General features: G+C 36.2%; 1 protein-coding gene across 3 annotated transcripts in view; it reads left to right on the top strand.

Annotated features, from left to right (window-relative positions):
* LOC123527834 (protein mono-ADP-ribosyltransferase PARP12-like) overlaps positions 1 to 21,769 on the top strand; it is a 50,166-nt gene extending 28,397 nt beyond the window's left edge. For all 3 annotated transcript variants that reach the window (XM_045307526.2, XM_045307522.2, XM_045307523.2), the window contains 3 exons: positions 1,681 to 1,817; positions 12,780 to 12,916; positions 15,555 to 21,769. In XM_045307526.2, the coding sequence (XP_045163461.2) occupies positions 1,681 to 1,817; positions 12,780 to 12,916; positions 15,555 to 15,841 (561 nt within the window). In that variant the 3' untranslated portion in view covers positions 15,842 to 21,769. The remainder of the gene's footprint in view (positions 1 to 1,680; positions 1,818 to 12,779; positions 12,917 to 15,554) is intronic.
* The last annotated feature ends 202 nt before the right edge of the window (positions 21,770 to 21,971 follow it).

The following is a 21,971-nucleotide window of genomic DNA, read 5'->3' as shown; positions in this document are numbered from 1 at the left end:
AATTCATGAAACCATGCTTGAGTCTTTTATCATGATGTGGCCTTGCACACTTGGCATTCTTCTTGAGAATCTGAGGGCTTATTACAGAAATACGGTCTTTGAAATAGCCAAAATAGTGGATTTTTTGTTTGTGATGCTCATAGCTCAAAAAGTATATGTTCTAGAATAATGAATCCTTTTCATAAAATGTTTGTTGAGGCTATACTCCCTAATGACTGCAAATATTTATTGGCCCATATGTGTGACAGATGTACCAGTGGGGGCACACCCTGTGTCCTACAGACACATTCTAGTTTGTTTTTAGCTATTGTGACCAGTCATTGTCTGACATGTGTCGTGCATTAGAATTGGTCAGAATGTTTGTCTTGATGACTTCTAGGTCAAGTTCAGATCTGTGTCATGTAGGGTCCAAAACTAGGTCAACTGATCAAATCAAAGGAAAAACAGTTGGTCAACTGGTCAAATCAAAGGAAAAACAGTTGTGACCCTATCTTTATGAAACTTGGTCAGAGTGTTTGTCTTGATGATCTCTAGGTCAAGTTCGAAACTGGGTTATGTGGGTCAAAAACTAGGTCACTAGGCCAGATCAAAGGGAAATCTTGTTAACACTCTAAAGACCACAATTCAAGTTTGAAACTCATGAGAATTGGTCAGAATGTTTGTCTTGATAACCTCTAAGTCAAGTTTGGATCTGGGTCATAAGGAATCTAAAACTAGGTCACCCGTTCAAATCTTGTTAACACTGTAGAGGCCACAGTTGTGACCCTATCTTTATGAAACTTGGTCAGAATGTTTGTCTTGATGATCTCTATGTCAAGTATGAAACTGGGTCATGTGGGATCAAAAACTTGGTCAGTAGGCCAGATCAACTCTGGTGAGCAATATAGGGCCATTAACCCTCTTGTTATTTAATGCAGGTTATTCAGATCTAATGGGACACAATTTCTTATCTGTATGCACCCTAAAAATATGTTATTGTAAAAAGATGTCAGCCGAAATGAACCTGTTGAATTTATTTAGATAAAAAATAGTCATTGATGTCAGGTTTTATTCAAGAACACCCATTCTTAGTAGCTCATTGAAATGAGAAATTTCTTATCTTTTGCCAAAGAACTACTTTAATTAAACCATTCTTTCAGACGAACTAGAACTTGTACATTATTCAGATTATATGAACTTCTTTCTCAATAAAGAATGTTGATACCTATGCTCCGAAATTAAGTGAATCCAAAAGAAAACACTTTTTCTAGGACTTTTAAATTGCAATAGATCCATACAAGCATATTTTAAAGATGACAAAGGGTGTACAAGAATAAAATACAAAGGAACACAAGAAAATATTTAACACCTCGGCAATAAAACAAAAAGGTGAAACACCATGTTGAGTGTATTTGATTTGAACGAAACTCCTTATTTTGTTTTCTGTGGTATGCCTTATATCATTTTCTGTTTCTCCCTTTTAAATTTTTTCTGAAATAATATTTGGAAGAGGGGCATTAGGTGTCCATCTCCGACAATAAAAGCTAAAATGTTACAGTATGACAGCTATTCATGTGATTAAAAAAAAAACAGCATAGGAACATTTCCCTTGATTTGTATCGAACTGAACATCTCTTGCACAGTTTCTATCTTTGTCATATCTTTATGAATTTTTCTAATGATTTTTGTTATTTATTAAAGATTTTGAAAAGATACCCGTCTACTCAGAGAGAGTATAAGGAAATAGAAGGATTGTTCTGTGAGAGCATGCCCAGCACAGTGTGTATCAAGTCTATAGAGAGAATAGAAAATGGTGACCTCTGGTGTGACTATGTCAGGTAAGTATGCCTAGGTCTGTTTGCACCAGGTCTGTATAGAAAAAAGAAAATGATGACCACCTGTTGCAGTTATATGAGATAAATAAGCCTAAAACTGTTAATCAGGACTGTAGAGAAAATAAAAACACACACACACACACACACTAGCATCGGTTTAAGTGGAACTTTATTACACAAATGTTGAATGGACTCCATGATCCCTAAGGACCTGAAAATGTAACAGCACTGAATCCAATTAAGGGGAGACTTTTTACAGCCTCCACACAGCACTTAAAGATTGCTGGTGTAAGAGGTCCTTTGGAAGCAAGGCATGCAACCAAGCAGAATAATAGCAGACTCGGTTTGATTAAATCTGTTTATGAGAGAGAAAAAAGTGAATGCCAGGTGGCTTGGAATATTTTCTATTTTTATAGAAAGTAGGTGTATTATGTTATGATGCCAGTATCCGTCTGTCCTACCGTTAGCAATTTCCTGTCCTCTCTGTAACACTTGAACCCTTTGAAGGATTTTGAAGAAACTTGACACAAATGTTCACCACATCAAGACAACTGGCAGAGCGCATGTTTATGATGGATCGCTTCAAGGTCAAGGTCATACTTAGGGGTCAAAATTCATATGACTTTGTTCCATGTTTGCTCTGTTACTCTTGATCTGCTTCAAGGGTTTTAGAGAAACTTGGGACAAATGTTCACCACATCAAGACGACATGCCAAGTGCATGTTTCAGATCTGGCTGTAAAGGTCACACTTAGGGGTCAAAGGTCATACCTGCTTTTGTTTGATGCATACAATAGAATCTTTAAAAAAATCTGCTCATTAGACATTGCTTACCTGATTTCATAATGTGGCAGAATTTTTCCTTAGGTGACTATCTACCAAAACTGTTACCAATTAGAGCTCTTTGTGTCTGATAAGTTGATATATTACTGTCATGGCTCTTTTGTCAGATTATAATGAAACATTAAGACTACAGAGATAAACTTGATCTATGATGACTCATTTAATTCAAAGTACATGTATCTCTTGTTACTGGAAATTAACTAAGTTTATCTTTATTATCCATCCAGGAAAATTATTTATGTGTCGGAACCATGCATTTAAAGATGATTATTGAAATGATTTCTCATAGGTTTGAATTTCCTTGATAGTATCATGTATCCTATCTCACAGCAACTTCGATCAGATATTCAAGTTCACACTTCCTCAATCCTTCTAACAAGTAAGATAATTAGCAGTTTAATTGTCAGGATGTGAAACTTGATTAGGAGAGTATCTTATTATGAAATTTGTCCTTAAGGTAGTTCTGCACATTTGACACACTGCAAGTGATGGAGTAATGTCATTTATCTGCAAAACCTAGAATAAAGCCCAGCTAGGGCATACAGAAGCATAAATAAGTCACAGACAAGTTAATATCAATCTTTATGTGTTAACTGATAAAATCTGCAGTGTTTCTAACTCTTTAGCTCACCTGTCAGGTAGTGACAGGGTGAGCTTTTGTGATCACCCTTTGTCCGTCCGTCCATCTGTCGTCCGTTCACAATTTCCTTGTGAACACGATAGAGACCACATTTTTAATTTGATTTTAATCAAACCTGCACATAACTTGTATAGGCATTATATCTCGGTTCCTTTCGAAAATTGGCCAGATCCCATCATGGGTTCCAGAGTTATGACCCCTTAAAGGGCCAAAATTTGCCATTTTTGGCTTGTGAACATGATAGAGACCACATTTTACAATCAACCTTAATAAAACTTGAACACAACTTGTATTGGCATAATATTTCAGTTCCTTTCGAAAACTGGCTAGATCCCATTATTGGTTGCAGAGTTATGGCCCCGTCAAGAGCCAGAATTTGCTATTTTTGGCTTGTAAACTCGAAAGAGACCCAATTGCAATCAACTTAATCAAACTTGCACACAACTTGTATTGGCATAATGTCGCGGTTCCTTTCGAAAACTGGCCAGATCACATCATGGGTTCCAGAGTTTTGACCACTTAAAGAGCCAAAATTTGCTATTTTATCTTTTGCAGCCATAAAGAGACTTCGTTAATTTTTAGCTCACCTGTCACATAGTGACAAGGTGAGCTTTTGTGATCACGCAGCGTCCGTCGTCCGTGCGTGCGTCCGTCCGTCCGTCCGTCCGTAAACTTTTGCTTGTGACCACTCTAGAGGTCATATTTTTTGTGGGATCTTTATGAAAGTTGGTGTGAATGTTCATCTTGATGATATCTAGGTCAAGTTCGAAACTGGGTCACATGCCATCAAAAACTAGGTCAGTAGGTCTAAAAATAGAAAAACCTTGTGACCTCTCTAGAGGCCATATATTTCACAAGATCTTCATGAAAATTGGTCAGAATGTTCACCTTGATGATATCTAGGTCAGGTTCGAAACTGGGTCATGTGCCATCAAAAACTAGGTCAGTAGGTCTAAAAATAGAAAAACCTTGTGACCTCTCTAGAGGCCATATATTTCACAGGATCTTCATCAAAATTGGTCAGAACGTTCACCTTGATGATATCTAGGTCAAGTTCGAAACTGGGTCACGTGCCTTCAAAAACTAGGTCAGTAGGTCAAATAATACAAAAACCTTGTGACCTCTCTAAAGGCCAAATTTTTCATGGGATCTGTATGAAAGTTGGTCTGAATGTTCATCGTGATGATATCCAGGTCAAGTTCGAAACTGGGTCACATGTGTTTAAAAACTAGTTCAGTAGGTCTAAAAATAGAAAAACCTTGTGACCTCTCTAGAGGCCATATATTTCATGAGATCTTCATGAAAATTGGTCAGAATGTTCACCTTGATGATATCTAGGTCAAGTTCGAAAGTGGGTCATGTGCCATCAAAAACTAGGTCAGTAGGTCAAATAATAGAAAAACCTTGTGACCTCTCTAGAGGCCATATTTTTCATGGGATCTGTATGAAAGTTGGTGTGAATGTTCATCTTGATGATATCTAGGTCAAATTCGAAACTGGTTCAAGTGCCTTCAAAAACTAGGTCAGTAGGTCAAATAATAGAAAAACCTTGTGACCTCTCTAAAGGCCATATTTTTCATGGGATCTGTATGAAAGTTGGTCTGAATGTTCATCTTGATGATATCTGGGTCAGGTTCAAAACAGGGTCATGTGCGATCAAAAACTAGGTCAGTAGGTCTAAAAATAGAAAAACCTTGTGACCTCTCTAGAGGCCATACTTCTGAATGGATAAAAAAATTTGTCAGAATGTTCACCTTGATGATATCTAGATCAAGTTCGAAAGTGGATCACGTGCCGTCAAAAAATAGGTCAGTAGGTCAAATAATGAAAAAACGTTGTGACCTCTCTAGAGGCCATATTTTTCATGGGATCTGTATGAAAGTTGGTGTGAATGTTCATCTTGATGATATATAGGTCAAGTTTGAAACTGGGTCAACTGCAGTCAAAAACTAGGTCAGTAGGTCTTGAAATAGAAAAACCTTGTGACCTCTCTAGAAGCCATACCCTTGAATGGATCTTCATGAAAATTGGTCAGAGTGTTCACCTTGATGATATCTAGGTCAAGTTTGAAACTGGGTCAAGTGCCTTAAAAAACTGGGTCAGTAGGTCAAATAATAAATAAACCTTGTGACCTCTCTAGAGGCCATACTTTTCATGGGATCTGTATGAAAGTTGGTCTGAATGTTCATCTTGATGATGTCTAGTTATTATTATTATTATTATACCACATTTATATAGCACTCTTTTCATGCACTTGTACACGTTCAAAAGTGCTTTACAGAATAAATTGCAAAAATACAAACAAATACGTATACAAAGATAATGCATTCCACATTAACAAAAATCATGAATGAAAACAAGTATAATTTAAAAAAAAACAAGATAAAAAAAAATAAATGTATCGGTCAGTTAACAAAATATTGTACAAAAAAGTGGGTTTTGAGCAGGCTTTTGAAAGCAGCTAGCGTGTCAGCTTCCCTGATTTTGACAGGAAGAGAGTTCCAAAGCTTTGGAGCAATGCACGAAAAGCTGCGATTGCCATACATCATGGTATTAGATTTTGGCATAACCAGTGACAGCGTGTTTTGCGATCTTAGGGTCCTGACCGGTTTATACACTTCTAGCATATCCCTAATATAGGCAGGGGACTGATTGTGTAACGCCTTAAAGGTGTGGGTCAGAACCTTGTACTGCACCCTGTATTTCACTGGCAACCAGTGAAGCTCCTTCAGAACCGGTGTTATATGATTGCGACGGGGCGTCTTAGTGATTACGCGAGCTGCAGTGTTCTGGACATGTTGCAACTTGTTAAGTGTGCTGTTTGGTATACCACTTAACAAGGCATTACAGTAGTCTAACCGTGAAGTAACCAGGCTGTTTATAAGGGTTTTTGTGGCATCACTGGTAAGATACCGTCTGATGTGACCTATTCTGCGAAGTTGTGCATATCCAGCCCGGCACACCGAGTTGACTTGTTGTTCCATATCCATACCGCTGTCAAATACTGCTCCAAGATTCCTAACACATTTCGTGGATTTTATCACAGAATCACCGACCTTCACAGAAACGTCATCAATGTACTTGGAGTTACGCTTTGATGTCAATAGCATTACCTCAGTTTTGTCAGCATTGAGCTTCAGCATGTTGGAATTCATCCACGAGACAATTTCAGTCAGACAGCTCTCAATGCGGCGCAAAGCTTCACTTCTGGCCACAGCCTCTATCGGCTTAAAAGATAGGTATAATTGAGAGTCATCAGCGTAGAAATGATGAAGAAGTCCATGACGTCTGCATATGGCACCCACGGGTTTAGTGTACATGATATAGTTCTTTGGACCAAGCACTGATCCCTGGGGCACACTGTATTTCATCAACGTAGGCGTCGACAACTCACCATCAACGCATACAGTTTGATAGCGGTCACTAAGATATGATGACATCCATGCAAGTGCTTTGTGTGTGACTCCAAAATGATGTTCGAGCCGGTGTAACAGTGTTTGGTGATCAATCGTGTCGAAAGCCGCAGAAAGATCGAGTAGCACGAGGACTGTTACAGAATTTTGATCGAGAGATGTGAGGATGTCATTCTGTACCTTTATCAAAGCCGACTCAGTTGAATGAAACTTTCTGTAAGCAGACTGCAGTCCCTCATGTAGCTCATTTTCACTCAAGTGCCGCTCAAGACGCGCATCTACTACCTTTTCTAAGATTTTAGTTCAAGTTTGATACTGGGTCAGCTGCGTTCAAAAACTAGGTCAGTAGGTCTAAAATTATTAAAACCTTGTGACCTCTCTAGAGGCCATATTTTTCAATGGATCTTCATGAAAATTGATCTAAATGTTCACCTTGATGATATCTAGGTCAGTTTCGAAACTGGGTCACGTGCGGTCAAAAACTAGGCCAGTAGGTATAAAAATAGAAAAACCTTGTGACCTCTCTAGAGGCCATATTTTTCATGAGATCTTCATGAAAATCAGTGAGAATGTTCACCATGATGATATCTAGGTAAAGTTCAAAACAGGGTCACGTACCTTCGTAAACTAGGTCAATAGGTCAAATAATAGAAAAACCTTGTGACCTCTCTAGAGACCATATTTTTCAATGGATCTTCATGAAAATTGGTCAGAATTTTTATCTTGATAATATCTAGGTCAAGTTCAAAACTGGGTCACGTGAGCTCAAAAACTAGGTCACTATGTCAAATAATAGAAAAACGACATCATACTCAAAACTGGGTCATGTGGGAAGAGGTGAGCGATTCAGGACCATCATGGTCCTCTTGTTATTGTTTGATTTGATACAAACTTGCAAAATATCTTCGACAACAATAAATCTTGGAATCCATGACGAATCTGTCAGATCCAATCATAGGTTCCTGGGTTATTTTACATCTGATTACCTCCCCTGATTGTAATCAAATTGGATTTATATAGATACATATTACTTGAATTTTTGACAAATTACCTCCCTTTATTTTTTAACTAAATTAATACACCGTAGCAGCTTTTAATTAGATTGGTTTGAAACGTTATTTATGTCTTCCATGATATTAAAGAATAGTCATGTTAGATAACTCTTGATTTAACATTTATCGATATGAATACTTTTCTAATATATTGTTGTATAGGCGTGTACTCTGTATCTTCTACATGTGTATACCAATGCATGATTACCTCCCCTGGTTTTAATAAAAATGGATTTAGCTTGGTAAATATTTATGGAACTCATTTGAAATTTTATTATTGTCTTTAGTTGGACTGAGGCAATCAGGGTAGATAGATATGGACTGATTGTTTGTCATATTACCTCCCTTTGTTTCAAATTAAAATGGGTGTACATGTATCTCAGTAACCAATGAAGATACTGATTTCAAATGTCATTTATGCCACCAGATGGACTCAGACAATCAGGTTAGATCACTTTTGACTGAATTTATGACAAATTACCTCCCTTTATTTTATGTAAATGAATATTGAGATCAGCAGCATCTAATGAGATTGGTTTCAAATGTTATTTAAGTCTTCCAGGGTAAGGAATAGTCATGCTAGTACAAAAATGCAGCATTTGAGCCTAGGACCCTCAAACTTGGTATGGAAATTGGCCCTGACTAGGTCAAAAGGGACTGTTACAAGAAAATATTTATCCTGCTGATATTTGATGTGTATGCTTATGTGCTCTATGTCAAAACTTGATCATATCATTTTGAGCAATTTAACTCATGTCAGCGATATAGGGCTATCATGGCCCTCTTGTTTAAGATTCAGTATATGAACACAATGTCAATACATGGAAAATATTCAAAATTGGAATTTGCGGATCTCTTTAATCATTGGCAAATATATAAAAAATAAGCACACAAAGCTATATATTTTAGTCAGTCAAATAAAAGATATTACTGGTATTTTAATTTACAAGTTTCATTCAGATCTACCCTGTATATTTTTTTTCCATGCCAAATTTTCATTAGATTTTTGATTTTCCCAAAGATAGGCTTTATGAAAACTTCATCAGAGTCATGGTGTTATTGAAATAAGTTGTGCCAAATATTGTGAACCTATCGTTTTTATAGGCTCACCTGTCAGGTAGTGACAGGGTGAGCTTTTGTGATCGCATTTTGTCTGTCGTCTGTCATCCGTTCACAGTTTCTTGTGAACACTATAGAGACCACATTTTGCAATCAATTTTAATCAAACTTTCACACAACTTGTATTGGCATAATATCTCGGTTCCTTTCGAAAACTGGCCATATCCCATCTTGGCTTCCAGAGGTATGGCCCCTTAAAGGGCCAAAATTTGCTATTTTGGGCTTGTGAACACGATAGAGACCACATTTTGCAATCAACTTTAATCAAACTTGCACACAACTTATTTTGGCATAATATCTCGGTTCCTTTCGAAAACTGGCCAGATTCCATCATGGGTTCCAGAGTTATGAACCCTTAAAGGGCCAAAATTTGCTATTTTTGGCTTGTGAACACAATAGAGTCTAGAGACCACATTTTACAATCAACTTTAATCAAACTTGCACACAACTTGTGTTGGCATAATATCTCGGTTCCTTTTGAAAACTGGCATATCCTATCATGACTTCCAGAGTTATGGCCCCTTAAAGAGCCAAAATTTGCTATTTTTATACGCCCGTTTGAAAAACGGGACGTATTATGGGAACGCCCCTGGCGGGCGGGCGGATGGGCGGGCGGGCGGGCGGCGTCCACAGACCTTGTCCGGAGCATATCTTCTACATGCATGGAGGGATTTTGATGAAACTTGGCACAGTTGTTCACCATCATGAGACGCAGTGTCGTGCGCAAGAACCAGGTCCCTAGGTCTAAGGTCAAGGTCACACTTAGAGGTCAAAGGTCAAATTCAAGCATGACTTTGTCTGGAGCATATCTTCTTCATGCATGGAGGGATTTTGATGAAAGTTGGCACAATTGTTCATCATCATGAGACGGAGTGTCTTGCGCAAAAACCAGGTCCCTAGGTCTAAGGTCAAGGTCACACTTAAGAGGCCATAGGATACAAGAATGAAAAATTCAAGAATGACTTTGTCCGGAGCATATCTTCTTCATGCATGGAAGGATTTTGATGTAGCTTGGCACAGTTGTTCACCATAATGAGACGGAGTGTCGTGCGCAAGAACCAGGTCCCTAGGTCTAAGGTCAAGGTCACAGTTAGAGGTCAAAGGATACAAGAATGAAAACTTTGTCCGGAGCATATCTTCTTCATGCATGAAAGGACTTTGATGTAGCTTGGCACAATTGTTCACCATCATGAGACGGAGTGTCATGCGCAAGAACCAGGTCCCTAGGTCTAAGGTCAAGGTCACACTTAGAGGCCAAAGGTCAGATACAAGAAAGACTTTGTCCAGAGCATTTCTTCTTCATGCATGGAGGGATTTTGATGTAACTTGGCACAATTGTACACCACCATGAGACGGAGTGTCATGCACTGGTCCCTTCTTTTGAATTACTTCCCTTTGCTGTTACTATAAATAGTTTATATTGTAACTTTTTCATTACAAGTCGTAGGGAAAAATCGAGACCACTTTTCTGTAGTACAACATGCATGTTACATCCAATTCTGAGGTGTATTTTGAGCTATCTCTACCTGGTAAGGATTTTTATATGGACTTGTAATTTTTTTTTTTTTTTTTGATTTTTTTTTTTTTTTTTTTTTCTCTTTAAAGATTAACTTCTCTTAGTTGTTACTATAAATAACTTACATTGTAACTTTTTTATAATTGACCTTAGGGAAAAACCAAGACCACTTTTCTGTGGTACAACATTGATGTTACTTTCAAATTTTGGGTGTATTTTAAGATATCTCTACCTGGTAAGGATTTTTTTTGTGGACTTAAAAAAATAAAAGAATTACAATAATTTCTAAAAAAAACAACATTGTAAACAACTAGAAAATTAAAATTCCATTTGCAGATACAGGTGCTAGTGTAAAGAAATTTGCTGTGACGGGCGTATATTGTGACATTCTGGCACTCTTGTTGGCTTGTGAACTTGAATTGATAGAGACCACATTTTGCAATCAACTTTAATCAAACTTGTACACAACTTGTATTGGCATAATATCTCAGTTTCTTTTGAAAACTGGCCAGATCCCATCATAGGCTCCAGAGTTATGGCTCCTTAAAAGGCCAAAATTTGCTATTTTGGCTTTTGCAGCCATAAAGAGACTTTTTTTATGGTTTGATTTTATACCAACTTGCAAAATATCTTCAACAACAGTAAATCTTGGATTCCATGATGAATCTCTCAGATCCAGTCATAAGTTCCGGGATTACGACCCCTGATTGACCCCTGAAAGAGCCAACATTTTTTAATTTTCAGCTTGTGAACACAATAGAAGCGACATTTTATATTTGTTTTTAACCACATTTACACACAATTTAAGTCACAATAAGATCTCGGTTCCGTTCGAAAACCGGCTAGATGCCATCATGGGTTCTGGAGTTACTAGTTCAGCCCTTTCAGTCATATAGAAGTTTCATTTATGCTTTGATTTGATACAAAATTGCACAGAATGTTTATCTTGATGATTTCTAGGCCTGGATCGAAACTGGGTCATGTCGGGTCAAAAACTAGGTCATCAGCTCAAATCAAAGAAAAAGCTTGTTAACAACCTGGAGGCCACATTTATAACCCTATGCTCATGAAACTTGGTCAGAATGTTTATCTTGAAGATTTCTAAGCCAAGTTTGAAACTGGCTCATATGGGGTCAAGAACTAGGTCACCCAGTCAAATGAAAGGAAAAGCTTTTTAACTTGTTTACCAACTTTTCCCAGTATATGTAGAGAAATATTTGAATTGAAGATGCAGAGCTACCACTGCAGTCAAAGAACATTCTCAAGAGGGCTTTTAGTTTATTATGCCCCTGCCATAAAATGGGGGGAGCATATAGTGTTACCCCTGACCGTTTATGTGTCTGTGTGTTTGTGTGTTCGGGAAAGTGAGGTGTTCGTGTCCGGGCCATAACTTGACATGCATGGTCTGATTTCAGAATAATTTGACACAAATGATAAGCATTGATAAACCATGTGTCAAGCACAAAAATATTTCACTTTCTCAAAGGTCAAGGTCAAAATCCTTGGTTGAACTTAGCCAATTTTTACTACAAACAACTTATAATGTGGTCTTTGTGTCCTGGCCATAACTTTAATATGCATCATCCGATTTCAGAATAATTTGACACAAATGTTAAGCATGGGTAGACGTTTTGTCATGCGCAAAACCATTTCACTAGCTCAAAGGTCAAGGTCAAAGTCCTTGGTTGAACTTAGGCAATTTTCACTACATATACAGAATACTAAATTTTCTGGTTTTCCTACAATTTTTTTTTTTTGTAAATAGATAGGGCCAAGGGTCCTTCTTTCAGTTTGTGAGCAGTACCGTGCCAATGACCTTTCTCATGTTGCATCTGTGTCTGAAACATTTCTAGTACTAATTTATTTTAGGTCAGTTGTGAAACAAGTTCTACAACTTATATTAATCACTATCAACACCTCACTCCTGATGGAATCCAATAGGGTATGATAGAAGAGGCCAGTTTCCCTTTCAGTGCTGAGTGCCAAGCAAGAGAGCTACTGGTACCATTTTTCACTTCTTTAATATAAGACGCAGTCTGGTATCGAACCCATGACTAGGCTATCGAGGCGGTTAAGAGGGACTTTGAAAGGAATTCATTCCTTTGGCATACTAAGTATAATTTCAACATAAAAAAGCTGGACATAAGTTCTGATTATAGCATTAATTGACCAGGACTGTTTCTGCATTGGCTGCTTTATCAAAACGTATTCTTAGTTCTTTTGTCCTAGATACCTTCAGTCGGTCATCATAGTGTGAGAAAGCTGTGTGACTTTTTTGCCCTGCCAGTGATTTTTTTGCCCTATTATTTAACCTTCATTGTTTTTTATAGACATTTAAATATAAAAAAAAGATAATCTTTACATATGTGTCATTGATTTACAGTAAGAAAGTGCGGATGCAGAAGAAGATTAATAGTAAAGATGTTGGAGAGAGACGCTTATTCCACGGCACTACTACTAGATATGTTGATGCTATCTGTAGGCAGGGATTTGACTTCCGACTCAGTGGACAAAAATCAGGTATTATATTTGACTACATACACAACATGAAACTAATCATTAAGGGAGAGGACAACCTTAAGCTTATAAAGCTTCCTGTCCAATCCTTTATTGTATATTTGTAATCATGTTGTAAATATTGCAAAATAAAATATGTTTAAACCAAACTAATCATTATCTACTATAATAATTGTACCCCCCGACAACAAAGTTGTAAGGGGGGGTATACTGGTTTCAGGTTGTCTGTCTGTCCGTCCGTCTGTCTGTCTGTCCGTCTGTCCGTAGACGCAATCTTGTGCGCACCATCTCTCCTTATCCCCTTGACAGAATTTAATGAAACTTCACACAAGTGATCAGTACCAACAGTAGTTGTGCATGGGGCACGTTAGGTTCTTTTAGAAAAAAAATTTGCAGAGTTATGGGACTTTGTTTTTTTGTTACTATACTATATATATACATAGACACAATCTTGTGCGCACCATCTCTCCTCATCCCCTTGACACAATTTAATGAAACTTCACACAAGTGATCAGTATCAACAGTAGTTGTGCATGGGACATGTTAGGTTCTTTTAGAAAAAAAAAATCCAGAGTTATGGGACTTTGTTTTTTTATTACTATACTATATACATAGACACAATCTTGTGCGCACCATCTCTCCTTATCCCCTTGACAGAATTTAATGAAACTTCACACAAGTGATCAGTACCAACAGTAGTTGTGCATGGGGCATGTTAGGTTCTTTTAGAAAAAAAATTTGCAGAGTTATGGGACTTTGTTTTTTTGTTACTATACTATATACATAGACACAATCTTGTGCGCACCATCTCTCCTCATCCCCTTGACACAATTTAATGAAACTTCACACAAGTGATCAGTATCAACAGTAGTTGTGCATGGGACATGTTAGGTTCTTTTAGAAAAAAAAATCCAGAGTTATGGGACTTTGTTTTTTTATTACTATATTATATACATAGACACAATCTTGTGCGCACCATCTCTCCTTATCCCCTTGACAGAATTTAATGAAACTTCACACAAGTGATCAGTACCAACAGTAGTTGTGCATGGGGCATGTTAGGTTCTTTTAGAAAAAAAATTTGCAGAGTTATGGGACTTTGTTTTTTTGTTACTATACTATATACATAGACACAATCTTGTGCGCACCATCTCTCCTCATCCCCTTGACACAATTTAATGAAACTTCACACAAGTGATCAGTACCAACAGTAGTTGTGCATTGGTATGTTAGGTTCTTTTAGAAAAAAAAATTCCAGAGTTATGGGACTTTGTTTTTTTGTTACTATACTATATACATAGACACAATCTTGTGCGCACCATCTCTCCTCATCCCCTTGACACAATTTAATAAAACTTCACACAAGTGATCAGTAACAACAGTAGTTGTGCATGGGGCATGTTAGGTTCTTTCAGAAAAAAATTTTTGCAGAGTTATGGGACTTTGTTTTTTTGTTACTATACTATATACATAGACACAATCTTGTGCGCACCATCTCTCCTCATCCTCTTGACACAATTTAATGAAACTTCACACAAGTGATCAGTAACAACAGTAGTTGTGCATGGGGCATGTTAGGTTCTTTCAGCAACAAAAATTGCAGAGTTATGGGACTTGTTAACATACAATGTACATACAGTCTGCATATGCAGTTTTGTGCGTGCCTAATCTACCAAACCCTTGCACACAATTTAATGAAACTTCACACAAGTGATCAGTACCAACCCTAGTTGTGCATGGTGCATGTTACATTCTTTTAGATAAATATTCTGCATAGTTATGGGACTTTGTTTTTTGTTACTATACTGTATACATACAGTCTATATATACATACAGTCCACATAATTATGCAATCTTGTGTGCGTCAAATTGCAATGTACTGTGTCAGTGCATGCGGCGGGGGGGGGGGGGGGGGGGCATTCATCACCTTTAGTGATAGCTCTAGTTGTTCATCATTTTCAGTACATTTCTAAAATAGATTAACCTTTAGCCTGCTGGCGGCAATTGTATCTGCCTTTGCGACCAGTGCAGACCAAGATCAGCCTGCACATCTGTGCAGTCTGATCATGGTCTGCACTGTTCGCTATTCAGTCAGTAAATTTTCAGTGAACACCCCTTTGAATAATAAATGGTATTGCCCAAATTGAATGATGGACCAGTCCATTTTAGAAATTTAGCAGGCTAAGGGTTAAAGTAAAAGACTATGATATTTTATTTGGAAATTCATTCTACCTTTGTATATGAATATTTAAAACAAAGTGCTGTCTTTTTATGTAAAACTTTTGTTGTGCTTTCACAGATATGCCAAAGCTGATCAATGAATGTAATCATTTTGAATTAATAGTTCTGACTCTGCTGTTGATATATTGAGTGTTGTAATTGTACCTTCTGTTCCACTTATTTTGACTCTTGACTCATATGATAATAAATAAATGCTTTGTTAGTTCCAAGATGGTTGGTGAGCATACATTGATATTTTATTTGCTGTTTATGAATAAATTTTATGTAAATGTATCTTTCTTTCATATTAAGTTGACATAATATTAGTTTATGCTCTTTTCAGTTCAGGTGTAGTGTAATGTAAATCCATAACTTAGTTTTGATTTATTAAATTATACACAATTCAAATTTATCTTGACAGGTACAAGATATGGAAAGGGTAGCTATTTTGCAACTACTTCAAAATATTCTGATTGTTACACAGATTTGGACAACAAGGCCATGTTCATTGTCAAAGTGCTTGTCGGGGAGTACGTCCAGGGCAAGCGCGAGTATGTTCGGCCACCCAGCAAGGATAAGACCAATCCCTGTAGTGATCTGTACGACTCGTGTGTAGACGATAAAAATAATCCAAAAATCTTTGTAATATTTGACAACAATGGACAGGTGTATCCGGAGTATGTAGTGAAATACGAGTACAAATATTAACATTAGATAGCTATACATAAATAAATTCACTTATTTTTATGCTTTTAGCAGAAAACAAGAAAAAAAGAACAGTGACTTCCATGATAGGACAGATCATCTGTAGAAAACACTTCTTTTGAAAAAAGTGAAAAGTGTTTATTTTCTTTTATAGATTTCTCCAGGTGGACCGTCCTGTACTGTCCCTAGTCATACTGCAACCTTGCAGCTAATGCCTTTAACTACTGACAATATGAGCTGTCATGTATTTACTGAGTGGAAGCTATTTAAGCAATTGTACTTTATGCCTTTTTTACAGTCAGTATAAAGACAAGTGGTATCTGCCACTTATGACCACTACTATAAATGAAAAATCTTATTGATTCAATAAGAAGTGTCATAAATGAATAATTTTAAGCTCAGGTTTTGACTCTTCAAGTGCAGTTTCTGAAAAAACTCATAGTAGGTCGTAAGAATTACTTACAACCTTTCATTATATTTATTCGCCAGAAATGAAAGGTTGTAAATAGCTGTTGGCAATCAGCCTTAAGGCTTTTAGAATATTTCCTGAGTTCTACCATTCATTTCATTAAAAATTTAAACCCAAGATCTCAGAAAGAAACACAATTCTCTGTTAATATTGATGCTTTTGGTGTGTAAACCTTTTTTCTGTTATGAGTGTTGATTGTAGGTTGAACAAAATCAAAAGCAATGTTAAAAATATTCAGGGTTGCCACCAATTATGATAAGTCAGGGATTATTTATAAGGTCAGTGAATTGTCAGGGAATTTTGAAAATGTTTCAGTAAATTAAAATAAAAAAATTTAGAAAAATAATTTCTTTTTGCCAAAATATTAATTTTAGCAAGGATATCAAATCAGTCTTAATAGTATTTTTGCACAATTTGTTCTTAGTTACAGTTGATAAACTTTCTTTTTACTAATACATGTACCTTTTGATTGAGTAACAAAAAAGATAATTTCAAAAATACAGGTTTTTGCCAGAAACAGTATCTTCATTGGCTAGTATCATTCTTAGATGATGTGTTTGTTTTTTAGGCTGTCCGCTTACCTTCAGATTGTAAGAGTTAGAATAAACAGTAAATGCTTGCATTGACTGGTTGTAGGGGAGAGTGGTGCGGATGAAATAAGATGGTAGTCGTCAGTGAAAATAATACTTTGGTTAGGGAAAAGTCTGGGAATTCCATTTGTCCTTGTTGGTGGCAGTCCTAAAAATACAAGGGGCTGTCAGTGATAGAGACGATCCGTATCAAATTGGATTTGTGTGAGATGATACATGATATAGAAGAGTTTCATTTCTCAGTTATGATTGATAACAAATGATACATTAAAAACTTTCGAAGTTATATAAGGAATTTTGCAATTAGATGTACCAGTATTTCTGAATAAATAAATGCTGATGGTAAATATTTCTTTCTTGCTTCAAAATAGAGAGGTTGCATTTTGATACTATACCAGAAATACATATGTTTAAGATTTCGTTCTTGATCTTTAACCATTAGCCTGGTAAATTTCCGAAATGGACTGGTATATGATTCAATGTGGGCAGTGCCATTTATTATTTAAAGGGGCGTTCAATGAAAATTTACTAACTGAATATTGAACAGTGCAGACCATGATCAGACTGAACTGATGTGCAGACTGACCTTGGTTTGCACTGGTCGCACTGTCAGAATCACTTGCTGCCAGCAGACTAAAGGTTAATAAATATCAGAGTTGTAAAAAAAATTAAAACATTGCAGACTACAGACAAAACAATATATATCTGACATTAACCATTGTATATGTAAAGCAAACTTACACAGTGCCATTTTAAAACAGATTTACCTGTAGATAACAATTTGATCAAATTTGTCTGGTAATTCTTATCAGAATGTTATGTATAGAGATTAACTACATGTGCACATACTACAAAACTGCAGCCTCTTTTAATGTCTTTGCTAAAGCAACTTCATGATAGGCACCAAGAAAACACATAACTTTTGTGTTAGTATACAGGATTGTCCATCATTGACGGCCCTTAAAAATCAAATAAAAATAAAAGAGAAAGTGATGACTGAATGACTGGTTTGACGAGTGTTTTCTGTGTTAAATACATGTATGATGATATATATTTTTATTACTTACATGTACATTTTCTGTTGATAAAACTGTTTTTATAACACAAGTTGAAACAATATCTTGTATTATCACTGACCTAATGTTTTCTGAACCTGTATTACCCTAGTTGATCTATTTGATGGATTTTATACATGACCTACTTTAGATTTCCCAGGTTTCCTTTTCAGTTACAAATAGATTGATACAACACCTTGTGTCAATACTTTAGTTTCTGAATCCGTATCATTCTAGTCAGTTGGTTTGAAAAACTATTTTATGCCCCCAACTGTGGGCATATTAAAATTACATCATCTGTCTTGTATAAATTCTTGTCAGGGCTGTAACTCTGCCATCCAAATGGAATTTGAAATAACTTGACATAAATGTTCACCATAATGAAACAACATATCGTGTACAAGACCCAGACCCCCTAGCTCCATGGGCAAGGTCAGACTTAGAAGTCGAAGATTAATAGGGTCTGTTTCGTGTCAGGTTCATAACTCTTGCCATTCATCAAGGGATTTTGAAGTTACTTGGCATAAAGGTTCCCCATAATGAGATGATGTGTCATGCGCAAGATCCAGACCCCTAGCTCTGAGGTCAGGGTCACACTTAGAGGTTAAAGGTTAACATGGTCTGTTTCTTGTCCAATCCATAACTCTGCCATTGATGAAGGGATTTTAACATTACCTGGCATAAATGCTTGCAGGCATTTGTCAGAAATTTGTTTGTATGTAAATAATTAATAAAAGAAAAATTACACTGTTGATGTGTGTAGATCTAGACACCTTATATCATGTCTTATTGGTTCTGGTACTTTTCATTTCACTCTCCTTAGGACTCTGGCGATATAAGAAATGTATAGAAACCAACCCTTCTGATACAAGTACCCAGGTCAGTGCATTTGTATAATATAATGTGAAAAGAATAACTTTGATGTTGCAAACATCACTGTAGAACAAGTGTGGTTTATAGCCATAGAAATGATGTAAAACATCAGTAAAATAATTGTGTAGTCAAAGACTGACATTTCACATTGAGAGAACATGTGTTAGATTTTGATTTAAACCAATTGAATTATGCTGTTGTTATTTTGTCTTGATAAAATCATGTTTGTTACATTTGATAAATCATCTTGTTAGTGTTTTGTTATGAAATGACATTAAATGCTGGTAAAACATGAATGATGTTATAGACACTGTTAAACATAATATTGTAGATGTTGATAAAACATAGTGTTAGGCGCTAATAAAATATTGCACGAGATTTTGATAAAACATGGAGTTGTTTTACATCTTTTGAAATGCTGTTTGCAATACTGCTTAAGATGTTGGACAGAGAATGTAAGATAGTGATGAAACAGGTCGTCATGTCAGCGCAATAACTCAATAAGTGCTTATATAATATATATGCACTTATTGAGTTATTGCACTGACATGACGAGGTGATGTTAGATATGTAACACCTGTATGTTAGATATATAAGTGCAGTGTAACTGTAGTTTAGACATAACTGTGGAGATGATGATTATATTAAATAAACATATTGGTGTTAGACATAATTTATTATATGGACATGGTTGTGATGGTAAATGAACATTATTGTGTAAGACATATTGAGGTGTAATTATGTTGTTAAATAAATATAACTGTGTTAGACATATATGAACCTGGTGGTAATGCTACATTGTATATGAACAAAATTGTGTAAGACATATATGGTCCGAGATAATTCTGAACTGTGTTAGACATACTTGAAGATGTTAAATGAAGATTACTGTATTAGATATGCATGTTGATGTTTGATACAGGTAAAATATAATGTAAAAATAATGATTAACAGAATTTGAAGCTAAGGCAATCCTTATTTTATGAAACATATTGCCATTGATGTAATGTTTGATTTAATAATTGAAATGGTAAAGTAGGACATATTGGAAAAAAATGTTACTTTTTCACTTGAAATATCAATTTGTTAAAGGGATTTCTCATGACGAAAACAAAAAGAAAAAACTACCATTTTGTTTTAATCTTTAGCCTGTTAAATGTCTAAAATGGACTACTCTATCATTCAGTTTGGGCAGTACCATTTATTATTCAAAGGGGTGTTCACAGAAAATGTACTGACTGATAGCAAATAGCACAGACCAGGATCAGACTGCACGGATGTGAAGGCTGAGCTTGGTCTGCACTGGTCGCAAAGGCAGAATCACTTGCCGCCAGAAGGCTAAAGGTGTTAAGTAAAGAATGACAGACATCTGGTAGACATGTCTACAAACCATTGTGTATGTAATCTGTTACCTATAACATTCCAAGAACATGTTTTTGTTTTGAAAGTTTTAATTGTTATAATTATTATTTATAAATAAGTCAAGAAACGGGCATCTCTGCACAACTAAGTCTATTTGTAACCAACTATATACCTTTGGTCTCTAAAAACATTTCTCTTTTTAATAAAAATGATGAAAACGTATATGATTATGTATGGAAACAGAAAACCCCTGAAACTGAAAACTGAAGACATTTCTGTTAAAAACAATCTTAAAGAAACACATGAAAACTTACCAAAACTTCAGACTATGATATTACAGTTGTTCAATATATGAATATCAATACAAGATGAACAAAAAGTTCAGTCTTCTGTGCAGACTGCGGTAACCAAAACTATAAGGTAAACAGCCAATGTGATAATAATCATACCTATATTATGAGCCATAAATGGACACACTTGTTTGATACATATACCTTAAAACACTTACACTTGATTTTGGAAATGAAGAAACCAGAGCTATAGAGTAATTAAAGTTAGCCTGGTAGCCAAATGTATATAGTGGGTTATATGTGCAGTCGTGCAGAGGTGCACTTGATTAAACTACATATGAATATTTAGGACACACATATTTGTGAAAAAGGTGTAATTTTTGTGCAATTTATTAATGTATTTATTAACATTTTTAAATTTTGTTTTTAAAAATAGACTGTTATATATTGTTTAACTCACTTGCTTATTTGTTATATCGCTGTTAGAAGAAAAGAGGAGTTTGATGGTTTGTCGATAAGACAGATTGATGAACGATCATGATGCTGGAGGTCAGTTATTCCGAATGATGTTAAACTGTCCATGGTCAACAGATTACCCCATTTGTAAGAGATTATTATGTCAAGGTCATAGTGACCTGCAATTGATTTTGCTTCTATGATTTAGGAGCCATTTGACATATAATGTCAAAACGTCGTAATGATGATTGCTTTTAGATTATCATATTGTTTTATGGTCAGTAGCTTAAATGACTGTTTCTGTTTTTATGGTGTCAGAAAGTTAAAGTAACAGTTAAAATGGTGCTCAAAGTTGTTCCCAACCAATTACTTGGGTTTGCTTTTGCCTATGTCTGTCAAGTTTTACATGATGGTTGCCTATCATCAGGTTAGTAGATTACCCTGTAGTCATGTAGGTCAAATGTCAAGGTCACAGTGCCCAGGAGATGGAAAATGGTCTCCAGTCAGTATCTTTAGAATGCTCATAGCCACCAGACTTCCGATAATTATTGCCTGTTGTTAGGACATGGCACCTTTTGTTATTTAGGTCAAGGTCAAGGCATTAACTGCTATATCGAGTCTGCAGCTGTGTTAGTCATACTGCACAGGATAATTCTGTATAGGTTGTAGGTGACCTTTATGTGTTTTGATATATTAGGCCAATGTCGAGGTAACAGCTACATGGAGTCTCAAAATTACTTACCCAGTTTTCTCTGACCAGATATCATGTGGAACATGTCTTTGTGGCAGCTCACGTTTCAGTTTTTATATCGTAACATATTTGAGCCGCGCCATGGGAAAACCAACATAGTGGCTTTGCGACCAGCATGGATCCAGACCAGCCTGCGCATCCGCGCAGTCTGGTCAGGATCCATGCTGTTCGCTTTCAAAGCCTATTGCTATTAGAGAAACTGTTAGCGAACAGCATGGATCCTGACCAGACTGCGCGGATGCACAGGCTGGTCTGCATCCATGCTGGTCGCAAAGCCACTATGTTGG

This window comes from Mercenaria mercenaria, chromosome 14, assembly GCF_021730395.1.
Source record: "Mercenaria mercenaria strain notata chromosome 14, MADL_Memer_1, whole genome shotgun sequence".
Lineage (NCBI taxonomy): Eukaryota > Metazoa > Mollusca > Bivalvia > Venerida > Veneridae > Mercenaria > Mercenaria mercenaria.
The sequence above is the reverse complement of the archived record's forward strand: the minus strand, read 5'-3'. Positions and strand labels throughout refer to the sequence as shown.